General features: G+C 41.8%; 3 protein-coding genes across 7 annotated transcripts; 1 reads left to right on the top strand and 2 right to left on the bottom strand.

Moving 5' to 3' along the window:
• Positions 1–3,473: 3,473 nt before the first annotated feature.
• On the bottom strand, positions 3,474–5,310 carry LOC116215239. 4 transcript variants are annotated; one of them, XM_031550991.1, is made up of 4 exons: positions 5,153–5,310; positions 4,010–4,109; positions 3,777–3,923; positions 3,474–3,671 (listed from the first exon to the last, which is right to left on the bottom strand). In XM_031550991.1, exons 2-3 carry the CDS (start codon positions 4,101–4,103, stop codon positions 3,778–3,780), a joined length of 240 nt encoding a protein of 79 aa, XP_031406851.1. In that variant the 5' UTR covers positions 4,104–4,109; positions 5,153–5,310; the 3' UTR covers positions 3,474–3,671; position 3,777. The 4 variants fall into 4 exon arrangements, with proteins under 4 accessions (XP_031406851.1, XP_031406774.1, XP_031407007.1 ...); XM_031550914.1 differs by having other exon boundaries at positions 3,474–3,680; XM_031551147.1 differs by having other exon boundaries at positions 3,773–3,923.
• A 735-nt stretch (positions 5,311–6,045) lies between these two features.
• LOC116210372 lies at positions 6,046–9,022 on the top strand. Of its 2 annotated transcripts, none has more exons than XM_031544239.1 (4): positions 6,046–7,176; positions 7,291–7,487; positions 7,896–8,105; positions 8,407–9,022. In XM_031544239.1, the coding sequence occupies exons 1-4, from the start codon at positions 6,096–6,098 to the stop codon at positions 8,551–8,553; spliced, it is 1,635 nt and encodes a 544-aa protein (XP_031400099.1). In that variant the 5' UTR covers positions 6,046–6,095; the 3' UTR covers positions 8,554–9,022. The 2 variants fall into 2 exon arrangements, with proteins under 2 accessions (XP_031400099.1, XP_031400106.1); XM_031544246.1 differs by having other exon boundaries at positions 6,050–7,176; positions 7,294–7,487.
• Positions 9,023–9,138: 116 nt separating this feature from the next.
• Positions 9,139–12,846, bottom strand: LOC116210363 (pentatricopeptide repeat-containing protein At3g06920). Its single transcript, XM_031544232.1, has 2 exons — positions 12,515–12,846; positions 9,139–12,306 (listed from the first exon to the last, which is right to left on the bottom strand). Exons 1-2 carry the CDS (start codon positions 12,534–12,536, stop codon positions 9,629–9,631), a joined length of 2,700 nt encoding a protein of 899 aa, XP_031400092.1. The 5' UTR covers positions 12,537–12,846; the 3' UTR covers positions 9,139–9,628.
• Between the last annotated feature and the right edge of the window lie 113 nt (positions 12,847–12,959).

Below are 12,959 nucleotides of genomic sequence, written 5' to 3' on the forward strand. Positions count from 1 at the left end.
AATTTTTGGAATGACTTACTTTTTATAACTACGGTCTTCAAAGTACCAATTGATGATTAATACTTTACAATGCGACGTTACTTAGCGGAATTGAAATTTCAGTACGTAATTTAAATTTATAAAACAAGCGTTACTATAAAAATCGGCAAATTTTGTGTAGCACCTTAGCATGAACCTCTCATTGTATCTCAGTCATTGTAGAGGTGTCTGCAGTAATGATTTGCATCTCTAACTGATTTTCCTTGATGTCTATCTCTTTTTGCTTGACAATTTTCAATTCCTCGATGAGAGATAGTTCCCTAGCTATAAAGGATTTGATTGCTTCAATCTCTTCTTTGAGCGAGGGTCCATCTCAGACAGCTTTTGATTTTCCCATACTCTCCCTCTTAGCTGCTTCGGTGCCTTTTGGACGAACTAAAGACTCCACAACAGCATCCTCGGCGGTCGGCATTTTGGGATTTGACGATGGTGAGCACGCCCCATAAGCACTTATTTTGGCTCTCTTGGAGCCTTCACTATGAGTTGAACGAGTTTTCCATTTTCTGTTCCCTCCGGAGCTCACACCAGTGGGAAACGAAATGGAAATGTTTGTGGATTTTGATTTTGTGGCAAATAAGGTATTTGAAAATTGAAATTTTGAGGTGTTGGAAAATTATTTTGTCGGAAGTGGTTCTGAATTTGCAAATTAGAATTTGGATTTTGAGGGTTTGTAAATTGGGAATTTTGGAAATTTGAATTTCTAGGAAAGTTGGGCTTTCGCGAGTAATTGAGAAAAAATAGAATTTAAATTGATTTGGATCCATTTTGGTGGAAGAAGGGAGGGGTATGCTTAAGTGTGGCTTAAGTGTATCATCGTCGGCGCCAGATGAAAACAAACAGATCTCCATGAAACTATCAAGAACACCAAGAACCGTTACATGGAGCATAGCAAGAGAGGTTGAGACACGGAACAGCAAGAAGGAAGCCTTTCCAAAGAGGCCCTGCATCTCGAAGCATCAAAAATACCTACAAGACCATAATGGTACATCATTAGCTCGGATGCAGCTTGGAATAGCAACAAATCATGCCTCTCTGAAGTTCTACACCAGCCAAATAGCTCGCCATCATTATCATGGTTCCATATCTCACACGAAGACACGCCACTCCAGACATAGGCCCGAGCACTGCTTCTTGCCCTAACCATAGCTGCTGACAGACGATTTACGAAGATTTGACTACTTTGCAACGCCTTGCTACTAGTAGAAGCCATTTTGCATCCACATACTTCACCTTGGGAGATTAGGAGTATAGTTTCATATATTATTTCAACGTTTAATATTTTTCTCCGAATGACTATGTTCTTGGATTCCTAGGTCGGATAACACTCTTGCACATGATCTGAGTCAATTTACCTTTAATATTTTCTCTGAATGGTTATGTTCTTGGATTCCTAGGTCGGATAATACCATTGCACATTATCTGAGCCAATTTGAAGCGAGATCAAATTTTCAGTCACTTTGTACTTTTGAAGGGTATCCGATACTTAGTACTTATGTAAATGTTTCTACTTATTAATAATAACAATATGCATTATCTAGCAAAAATAAATAAATTACCAACTGCTTCGGAAGTTGGTAATTTTATGTGGAAAATATTCAGAAGGAGTTGGTAATTTAGAGATGAAAATATAAAATATAAATAAATAAAATTCTTGCCCGTTGGCCTAGACATATCCGTTGGCACAACCAATAGCTAATTTTGATGGGGAGAACAAATATATTAGGGGAAAAAAAAAGATAGACATTGGGATGTGGCAACGGCTACTTCATATTATTTTTTTAAGGGGAAAAAACAATTTTGATCCTCAACTTTTGACTTTTTGTCATTTTAGTTATAAACATTTATTCACGTCCTTAACCTTTTGTTTTTTTGCATGTTAATTACAAATAATTTTTTAAAATTTTTGAAATATCAAAAAAATCTGACATTAAAAAGAAAAGAAAAACTCGAGGCCAAGTCCCAGCAGTGAGGCTCCCTTGCCAGTAACTACCCCTCGATGGGAGGTCGTTGGAGGACTCCGACACCTCCAGCAATCTCCCTCGAGGGGCAGTGGCCGGCGATGAAGCCTCCACTGCCTGGATTGTTCCCTTTCTGCTATTGGAGGTGTTGGAGTCCTCTGACAACCTCGCCTAGGGGCCAGTGGCCGGAGGGGGAGCCTCCACCACTAGAAACCTCCAGCGACCTCCCCTAGTGATACAGCTGCTGACAAGGGACCCCGCCGCCCGGACTACCCCTTTTTTCTGCTTTTAGATTTTAAAATTTTCAGATTTTCTTTTGTAATATTTTAATATTTCAAAAGAAGTATTTAAAAAATTTATTGTCCGACAGAAAACGTATTTTTTAAAAGAAAAAAGAACAGCAGGACTAACACTGCAAAAAAGCGAAAGTTAAGGACAAGAGAAAAGCAAAAAATAAAAATTTACGACTAAAATGACAAAAGCTCAAAATGTTGAGATCCAAAATTGCTTTCTTTTTTTCACTTTTTTTAAATTTTTTTTGAAGCCTTGGGTGTGTTGTGGACCTCAGCCAGGGGCCAGCCTCCCCACCAACTGGCAGCTCCTGATCGGTGCGCTCGAAGTTGGGACCGGTCCCATTTTATGCCTTCTCTCCAATGGGGCACCAATAACTGGGACGGTCCCAAAGTGAATGGGGCACAACCGAAACGGAACCGAACCCCTCCACTGGATATGACGGGCTTCTCCAATGGGTCACTCTTATACAACGGGCTTCTCTAAAAGGGGTAAAGCACAGATCCCCTCGGTTATGCCCCCAAAACAGGAAGCTTTCGAGCCTTTCATTTTACATTTTCTGCCTTCGTCGAGGTTCTATTACAACTAAACTAAATAATATATTCGGCCCCCGATGGAGTGTTGTTCGATATTAAATATGCCACAGCCAGGTAGTACCAACCTTATATCGTGAATAAAAATACTATTAGGATTAGGTTAGCTGTCCTGCCCTAAAAACTCCCAACGCTCAAGGCAGAAACAATGGGCCATTCCTGGGCGGCTTGAATCACCTCACCCCAGCAGGAAAAAAAAAAAAAACATTTACTCTTTTCGGAAGGGGGCAACACTGTATTCGAACTGTGGATAGAGGAGGTTTCTGCCATTTGGGTTCCGGCCACAATGCACGAACCCCCACTGCATACAAGTTCCTTCCTCAATTGAGACCAAGAAGCTTATGGAAGGCCGAGTACACGGATAGAGACATGAAGGGTGGCTGCAAAGCATCATTTTGTTCCTGAAGGTCATTTTCTTAGTCTGTGGAAGGATGCTTACCCTGGACCGGAAATTCCCCTAAAAATACCACTTATATAAAACTTCATTCCTCGTTATTCCATTGTGCCAAACTTGTGATCAACTTATTAGCTAGATAATTACTGCATCAAATGAGCCACAGCTGACAGTTTTAGAAGTAACACGGCAAGAAGCTTCATGCAAAACTAAAATGCCTTAACTCAAAGAATTTTCTTTTCAACTGTGAATCTCAAAACTCTGATCCATGAAACCAAATTGGCTTCACAAACAATGTCAACAAATTCAAGGTTTGTTCCAAATATCAGTCCCGACAGAGGTTTTTATTAGATAAGAAATGGCATCCAAATAGATCAACCGGACACGCAATCCTTCCTGCACGTACTGAAATAACCGTGTAAGCTCAACAAGTGAACATGCTTGAGCAACAAAGAGGAGAGAACCAAAGTAGGACCAGGAATGGGTTAGAGATTTACCTACCTTAAGATTCAGATGACTTGATAATGAAATTTTGGCGACTGATGGGGTTCATCACGACAGGAGGACCTGCAGTTCGAGGCCAGGCCTGGAACTTCTTGTCGGTTTCTTCCCACCATCCCTTGTTTGAAACAGTGCTAGGGGTGGTACCTGAGTAAAGTTCAAATCACTCAGGGTGTTGCCAAAGTTTCTCTAAACCAGAGAGCAGGATTCTGAAAGAAAGGGCACAACATTACCTCCAAATATCTTCTTGTCAGCGATGAGAGCGTCGCATACATATGCAACAGCAAAAGATGCAACAGTTGCGCCAATGATTTTCCCTGCTGCCATCTTGAACTGCAAAAATATCAGCAAATATCTTACAATGCTATATACATGAGAAGGTCAAAATAAGTTCCCCCTACACCTACCCAAGGAGTCGCTAAAAAAGGAATAATCACTAATCTTGTGAGAACCTAAAAGCGCCTACCTAATCATTAAGATGAAAGATACGGTAATGAATAAGTATGAAAATTCTCTCGAGTATTCACCAAAACAGGAGCAGTCAAATTATCATGGCTCTGTTCATATCTAAGACAGCCTCAAAAATCATCACAAACAGCTCTATAAATCAAAGTTTGGTATAATGAACATTAAGTCAAAGTTTGGTGCGAGGGACGAAAAGAAGCAAATAGAATCACCATAACAAGATGAGATTGTTTTATAAAGTGAATGCCTTTCTTTGCATTTTCAATTTTTGCACCAACATGACCTCAGAATGAACTCTAAAGAGTACACCATTGTGCAGGAAATTAATCAGAATGTAACCGATGCTATTGAAGAATTTCTCCATGACTTTTTACTGCTTACATTGAGAAGTTCTTCCTCCAAGAATTATTACAAAAACATTTTTCACTAAAATTCCTGTCACAGTCATGAACTGATTGAAGAAGAAGCACGACTGAATCGCCATCGCGTCGTCAATCCTTCATACTTGGAATCGATTCCAACAAAAGTGAAATAACATGCAGGAATCGTTTTGAACAGCTATCCATACTAGCAATAATCTCACTTTCTCATTGCTTCAGCAGAAAAACTATAGCTTAGAAATAAATAAGTCAAGCTGAAGTCGTCTGTTCAGGCTATAAACGAGAATCAGCTCAAAGAAAAGACAAAATCAAATGCCTCAGCGAAGCAATCCAAAGAAATCAGAAGCACAGCACTCAAATCATTGAGCCCGTCCACAACCAAAAACGGGTTGAACAAACGGATTGCAGATCATTAGCGGCACAACTAAACCCTAATGCGCAAACCTGATCTAAAACCACAAAATCGAAGCTCGCCATAAGAATCAAGAACCGCCCAAATCAATGATAGATAGAGGGAGAGGGAGAGGGCACCTGCTCGACGGAAGCTTGAAGGTTGAAGATGGAGAGATAGAGAAGGCTGTGAGCGAGAGATCTTCTACTGCGCCACCAACCAGAGAATGTGAAGCCGGGTCAGGGGTTCGTCCTGACGACAATTTCTGCCATCCGTATTTATTTGGGGAATATCAATTTGCGTCTTGAAGTCTTACAGTTGCTTCGTTTTGCTCCCCGTAGGTTTACATCATCTCCTTATGCAGCCCTGAATTTGTATCTCTCTCTCACTCTGATCCCGTAATAAGTCGTCTTGGCTCAATTGATCGTATGACTCGGATAGGGTCGATGAGACTCCAATAAGCATTGTCAAGGTATTGGTCTATATCATGTTTTTTTCCTCTCTCTTTTATCTATAGATAGATTGTATTGTTAGGTATTCCCGGTACATTGCCGATGAAGTTTGAACAAGCGTTAAGATATTAAAGAGTCATCTTGGGAAACAATAGTGGGATTCTCATATTTTTGAAGAGCAATAATAGAAATTTGCTTGAGGAAAGTACATAATTGTTTGTGCAACAAAAAGAATTCTTAAACCGAAATAGATTAATCGACCTTTTAGGCACATGGGTTTTGCAAACTTCGGCTCTAGTTCAAGTCTTGAGTAGAAAATTGAACCTAATTAAGCTCCTATGAAACTACCATCAACTAATAAAAAAGGTCACGAAATGAAGTTAAAAGATAAATTGATATGGTACTTTTTTTTTCCTTTAATTGCTCTTAGATGATCCTACATTTAAAAATAACGAGGCTTAAACCGCGCATTTAATAAAAGTTTGGGACCATTTCTGCAATCATGTAGAAGATTAAGGGGCACTAATGCATTTTGGCAAAAAGAACAGCTCCCTCTCCTGCAATTTCACATTTCTTCTGTTGGCCAGAACGGAGCTTCTGCAGTTCTCTCCCTTCCACTCTATCGTGTACAATGGCGGGTCTTCACAGCCCTACCTGCTCCTTCTCCACAGCTTCAATGGAGCTCACCTCCATCTCCTCTCTACCGAACCCCAGAGCAGTTTTGGCCTCTCCTGTCGCCGTTCAGAAACCATCAAGACTCACCCGTAGGAAAAACCACCTCCGCCCCAAAATTCTCAAGACCCTGTCGCCTAACCCAACCCCGTCGCCGGTAACGGTAGCAGCCCCTCTCATCATCCATGAAAATCAAGAAACGCTGACCCATTACGATGTTGAGGATGAAGCTTCTTCAGCTGAGCTTTCCTCGGCTGCTGAAACCCATGAGGTTGATGAATTTCATACCGCAAGTTCTGTTGCAGAAGAAAGCTTGGATCTTGGCAAGTTTTCGACCAAGTCAGTTCTCAAATTTGGGGCTTATTTTGTTGGGCTTTTCTTGTTTCAAACAATCTGTGCTGTCTGGTTCCTGGGTTCTGCTAGTTCTAGCTCAAGTACTGAAAAGCCGGATGGTTCGGAGTCCAGTGTAGATGAGAAAGACAGAGTGCAGAGCTTGATTAATGGCAATGTTCGAAGAGGTTTTACTCGGGGGAAGGTCTCATCAGAAATGGGTGATGCTGCTCTGTATTTAGGTGAGGCTGAAATGCAAAAGAAGATTGAAGAGATAAGGTTAATGGCGAGGGAAGCTCGGAGGAGTGAAAGAAAGAACTTAGAGGGTGAGGCTGAGGGTGGTGAGACGGAAGAAGAGGAGTCGGCATCAAAGAGTAGAATTGCTTTTGAAAAAGAGATTGGTACTCGGTTGAACAAGTTGCAGAAGGGGTTGAACTCTGTTAAGAAATATCCAGTTTCGTCAAATGGTGTTTCGGGTCCAAAAGAAGTTGGTAGCGATCTAGTGTTCAAGAAGAAGCTCAAGTTTAGAGGCACTTTGGCGGGAAAAAACAGCCAAGGCCCGAAAGGATTTAGTTCGGAAAATCATAGCCCGGCAGCAACTCAAGGAAATAGTAATTCTCAGGAGTTGCGAAGGGATGGCATTGACTTCGAGAATGGAGCAAAGGGATCCGTTCCCCGAAAGGAAATGGAGTTTACAAAAAGCAAAACTGGTAATGTGATGTTTCTATGTACCATATAAGCGATGCGGTTATCCATGTTCTTATGCATGTAGTCATTTCATTTTATTCTATGTATGGATTTGAGTTATTCAAGAATTTGATCAGCAGGTCCTCTCCAGAAGAGTAGTCAAGAACGTTCTTCTGTTGAAGTAGTTAACTCAGGAACATCGAGAGAGGTCATCGTGCAAAATTCTCGAATTGGGGGCAATAAGGGTAGTGCCAAGAAGTCAGCTAGTCCTTCGATGACTAGACAAAAAGATGACACTGCTCGTTTCTGGTGGCTAAACCTGCCATGCGTTTTCGTACGTATTGAAATTCTCTTTACTGTACATGGCACTAAGCAAGTAGTTAATTAAACATCATGCTGGTTCTAGATTCTCAACAGATACTTGAATCAAAGCAGTGCAGGTTCTTTTTCTTTATTAACCATTGCCTTCAATGAATTTCAGAAGTGTCTGTAGCGACTGTGAGAAAGAGAAATTTATGAACTAACCAGATATTTCTGAAAGTCAGATACATTAATTTGGAATTCTTTGAAACTAGACAACAAATGTGGAACAGCTGCATTGACTATCTAATTTGTGGTTTGAAATGCAAGAAAGTAATTCCTTTTACTCAGTCGTCACCAATTTGCCTTTCAGTATCCGCTTGTTAATTTATCTCCAAATGTTCTCAGTTCAACGAGTAACTTCAAAATAATGTTATTTCAGGCCATATTAATGCGTCGAGCTTCCAATTCTGAAGGACCAGAGGGACTTTTCACCGTGAAGATTGCTTCAGACGAAGATGACAAGAGCATATCCTCCTATGTCGTTGCTTTTGAAGACCGTGTCGATGCCAATAACTTCTGTTACCTTTTGGAATCCTTCTTTGAGGAGCTTGGTGACTTCAGCGCTGACATTGTGCCCTTGTTGAGGAAAGTAAGAATCTTAACTTGTCCTCAGAAGACTTCAGCTCGATTGCTTCTTATAGTATTAAAATCCGGACTCATTTAGCACTGGACAGAATAGCAAAGTTATAAATCTATAATGTCGTGAAAATGGCATTCCATTTCCCTTTTCAACCAGCCATTACGAGTAATTTGGATATTAACAAGAGATTTTGGAATTAGTTGCAACTCTTTTGCTGATTTGGTGCTTGCCTCACTCGCTATATCGAAATTGCATGCTCTATTCCTTCTATCTTGAAGAGCTGACTGTACCACCTAATATGCTCTTCCAGGAACTCGAGGAGGCAGTGAAAACGAAAAATATGAAAATCTTTGTTCTAAGGAAGGGGCAGCTTCGTCTTTACGCCGGGCAACCATTTTCGGATGTAGAGTCAGACTTGATGTCTTTGGTTAAGGAAAATCAAAGTGTTTACAGGTAGAGCTTTGTATGCTGGAACAAAGCTTTTATCATCCGGTCATGCCAAACAGCCTGTCCAAGGAGAAATGAGTCAGAGAATGCCGAGAACACTCAAGAACTTCTCCATCAATCGTCTAATTTGATCGAGAATTTTGATCAAACCAAACACTTAGCCTCACTTATCGGGAGTTACAGAGATCTCCACAGGTTGAAACCTAATTTATGGTAATTGAGTTTGAGAAAAGAGAAAGTTGAGGAGGTTTCTATCATGCAGAGAGGCCATTGTTTTTGTTTGATTAATAAGATGAGAAGCAAAAGTTTTGTTCGGCTTAATTTGTAGCAAAGGTCCCTCAGCTGTTTAGCCGCACTGACAGTGTAGAATTTTTCAGTTTACTTACGTTGCTGGAGCTGTTTGTGTTCTTCATCAGAACATAGGTGTCTCGGGTGTAAAATTGTGTTGAAATCAATTGATTTTGCCGTTAAATTTCTAATATGATAGCTGTTCTATTTCAGTGCTGCCATCTTAACAAATTGATATTGGGCAATGATCAACTCGACTGAAGAAGCTGAAAATACAAGAAAATCAAAGCAAGAAGCTGAAGCCATGAATCCATAAATTTTCCGGTTTTCGCTTGAACAGGCAAAATCTGCTAGTTGTATTGCATAACAGCAAAAACGTTGTTCCATATTTCAGCTCCAGTCATTCCAACAAGTAAATGATCTTATTCCACCAAAGGTACATGGCAAAATTTAAAAATGTCTATTCCAAATGACCCTTTCTAACCTATGGAAGAATGACCCTCCCGATTAAAGGGAGTGTGCCGAATTGCTCGACTTATGCACAAAACTTTTTGAATTTTGTACATAACAAATGCATCCTGAACTTCGAGTTTTCCTGTTGGTTAATTGACTGGCAAAATCTCAATGCTTCCTGTTCCTCATACTCCATTTTTGAAACTTGCTTATACCTCCGAACCTTTTGGAGTGATAATTGGAAAGAACAGGAGGTGCGAAGAGTCTACAGAAACAGACTCCATTCCATAAATTGCTCGGAGCAATTTATATCCAATTCAACTAGAATAATTTCTCCCTCTACATTACCAGTGCTTGGCAGCATGCTGAGACCGTGCCATTTCCCTCAGCACAGCTCCAACAATCGCTGCTTGTTCGAGACATTCCGCCTTATGCAACGCATCTAAAAGAACGATACATGTTTTAGTATGTATACTACGACCTTTCAATCTTGTTTCCTCAAAAAGGGTGAATGCATCCATTGCCCTGCTTGCACAACTTAACCCTTCTATCATCGCATTGTAACATGCAGAATCAGGCACGCCACCATTCGCCTTAAATCGCTCGAATAGTTGATTAGCCTCCAGTACATTTCCAGCCTTTGAGAGTCCCGAGATCATAGCTGTGTACGTGATCATATTGGGCTTCAACCCCTGCTTCTGCATCTCTTGCCAAAACACAAAGGCCTTGTTGAACTTCCTGACCTTGCAAAGACCACAAATTATGATGGTGTAAGTCACGTGGTTAGGAGGGCATTTCAGGTCTTTCATGGACTGAAAACAGACAAGGGCTTCGTTGATTTCCTCTGCTTTTACGAGTGCATCAAGCAAGCAATTCCATGTGTACACATTTGGGTTTAGACCTCTCTGCATCAATTCTTCCATGATTAAATACGCTTCATCGACCCTTCCTACCTTTCCAAATCCATCAACAAGGCTACTGTAAATGACGACATTCAACTCTAATCCTATCGATTTAGCTTCTTCAAAGAGCATATAGGCCTCATCGAGCCTGTCAATTTTCGCTAGCCCATCAATGACGGAACCATATGTGACAACTGTGGGTTGGCACCCTTTAGTCTTCATCTCCTCAAGAAGATGATAAGCTTTGTCAACCTTGCCCGACTTGCAGAATCCATCAATAACTGTGTTGTAAGCAAGAGTGTCTAGCTCATAGCCCTGTTCCTTCATTACATAGAACAACTGATAGGTCTCGTTCGGAAAGCCTGCTTTCACGAGTCCATGAATTAGAATTGAATAGCTCCTCAGATCAGGGATGAAACCCCAAGCCTTTATTTCCTCAAAGAGAGCCCTTCCTTTGGCTGTCTCCCCAGCTTTGAAAACACAGTCCATGTAAGTATTCAGGAGAACAAGGTCAGGGGAGCAACCCGTTCGAACCATTTCCTTGTAAATTTTGTGTCCATCCTCCTTTCTGGCGCACCTAAAGAAATTCCTAATTAGGGAAGTGAAAACAACAGCATGAGGAGTGTGACCAGCGTCGAGCATCTCCTCATAAAGCCTGTAGGCTTCATCAACCCTCCCATTTCTTCCCAACCCATCAATGAGAGAACAAAATGTGACTGCATCAGGGGTGCAGACTTTGCGGTCCATTTCTGCGAACATAGAATAAGCTTCATCGACTCTCTGAGCTTTGCAGAGCCGATCGACCATTATGTTTACGGTCATAACATTTGGGAACAGACCAGCTTCTTTCATGGCATCCCTAATTTGATAGGCAGCTTCCAATTTCTTTGCCTTGCAGAGCATGTCAATGAGAATGTTATGTGTCGGGAGATTAGGGACAGCATCTTTCTTCATCAGATCAAATAACCTTAATGCCTCTTCAACTTTTCCCTTCTTGCCGAGGCAAGTGAGGATGCAATTATACGCAATTACGCTTGGGATGCAGCCTTTCTCCTTCTGTCTCTCGAGCAAATTATATGCTTCGTCGAACTTTCCTACTAAACCATAACCCATGATCATGGTATTGTAAGCATAAACACAAGGCACCGCTCTATTTCTATCCAGCTCTTCAAATAACTCCACTGCCTCACTCAACCTATTGGCTTTACAGAGAACCGAAATCATGCTAGTGTATGTAACATCATCGGGCATTATCCCATGAACTTTCATCTCATGAAAGAACTTCCACACCATGTCCACCTTCCCGACCTTCCCAAAGCAATCTATGCAGACATTGTAGAGAACGATATCAGCTTCTAAAGAGTTACTCTTCATCTCATCCAACAGAGAAAGGGCTGAATCTAACCTTCCCTCCCTTGCAAAAGCTCGGATAAGAGTCGTGAATAAATGGACAGTCACTTCGTAACCCAGCTCCTGCATTTGGTGGAAGAGGGTCAACATGAGACGGGATTCAGGAATTACCGAAAGGGCTCCAATCAAAGTGGTATAGGCAGAATATGCAGGGCGGAACTTGAACTTCCTCAAGGTCTGTATAAGCTCAAAAGCTTCCTTTAGTCTCTGCAACTTCACGCAGCTGGAGACTATCTCAATGCACGTGTTATTAGAGGGACCAAAACCAGCAAGACTCATCTCTTCAAGGACTTGTTCGAGATGACCGAAATTTCTGCTCCGAACCATCACCATGAGAAGGGCGTCGTAGGCCTCGGGGCAGTGAGCACGCTCAGCCTTCGTCTCGACCCAATGGAAAAAATTCACTGCGAGATCCGCATCATTGATTCTCCTCAAGACCCCAATAACTAATTCCGTTTGTGGCATTTCATCGAACATATTCAGCGCATTTTGCACCGCAGGCCCCCACAAACCACTCTGCAGGACTTTGCAAGCGTCGTCGATTACCTGCCGTGTGATGTCGAGTTTTCTTGAATTCTCAGGGTTTGCCAAATTCAGGATGGAGACTTTGCTTTCATTAACCCCAGGAGGAGGCTCACCCGGTATGGAGGAGAAGTTGGCGACAACGCTTTGAAGCTTGTAGCACTGACAAGTAAAGCCGATACATTTACCTGCAGCATTGGGACGCCATTACAGACATGATCAAACTTCAAGAAACACAAGCTAGTGATTGAATAATGTCACCACCCACATCAAACCAGACGAGATTTCAAACAAAGAAAAGAGAAAATGAGAAACACCCAACTGAATTTGGCATAACTCTGTCGGAAATTCAATAATATTTTGTTCAGAAAGGAGAGAAATTTCGAGCATCATCACCTCGGCTCTTCAGAAGCATCATCGCTCGTCAAGAATTTTCCCGCTGCCTCTAGGAAAAAAGGAGAAAAAAATCCAAGCTTTCTGGTGAAGAGACAGAGGAGTGGAGGAGAGGTAGAATGAGCTCGCAAGTACAGACTACAGAGCGTATGGAGAGCTTATCAGTGGCTCAAGCAAGAGAAATGGAGGGCGATATCACTAGAGCCGGCCGGCGACTAAAAAGCGACCGCCTCGGTCGGTGCCGGTTGTAGGCCCGGTGCATGTAAGCACAAGTGAGAATTCCGTGGGGCCGACACCTATGGAATATGGAAAGAAAGTGCAGACCAGCAGACCCGAGCTCGAATACTCAAGGCTTGACCAAGCTAAAGACGAGCACGGGCTCGAGCTGATGAGCAATTGACCGGGCCGAGCACGAGCCTCCTGAATTAGGGCTTGGTTCGGCCCGTTG

The sequence above is a fragment of the Punica granatum genome, chromosome 1 (assembly GCF_007655135.1).
Source record: "Punica granatum isolate Tunisia-2019 chromosome 1, ASM765513v2, whole genome shotgun sequence".
Lineage (NCBI taxonomy): Eukaryota > Viridiplantae > Streptophyta > Magnoliopsida > Myrtales > Lythraceae > Punica > Punica granatum.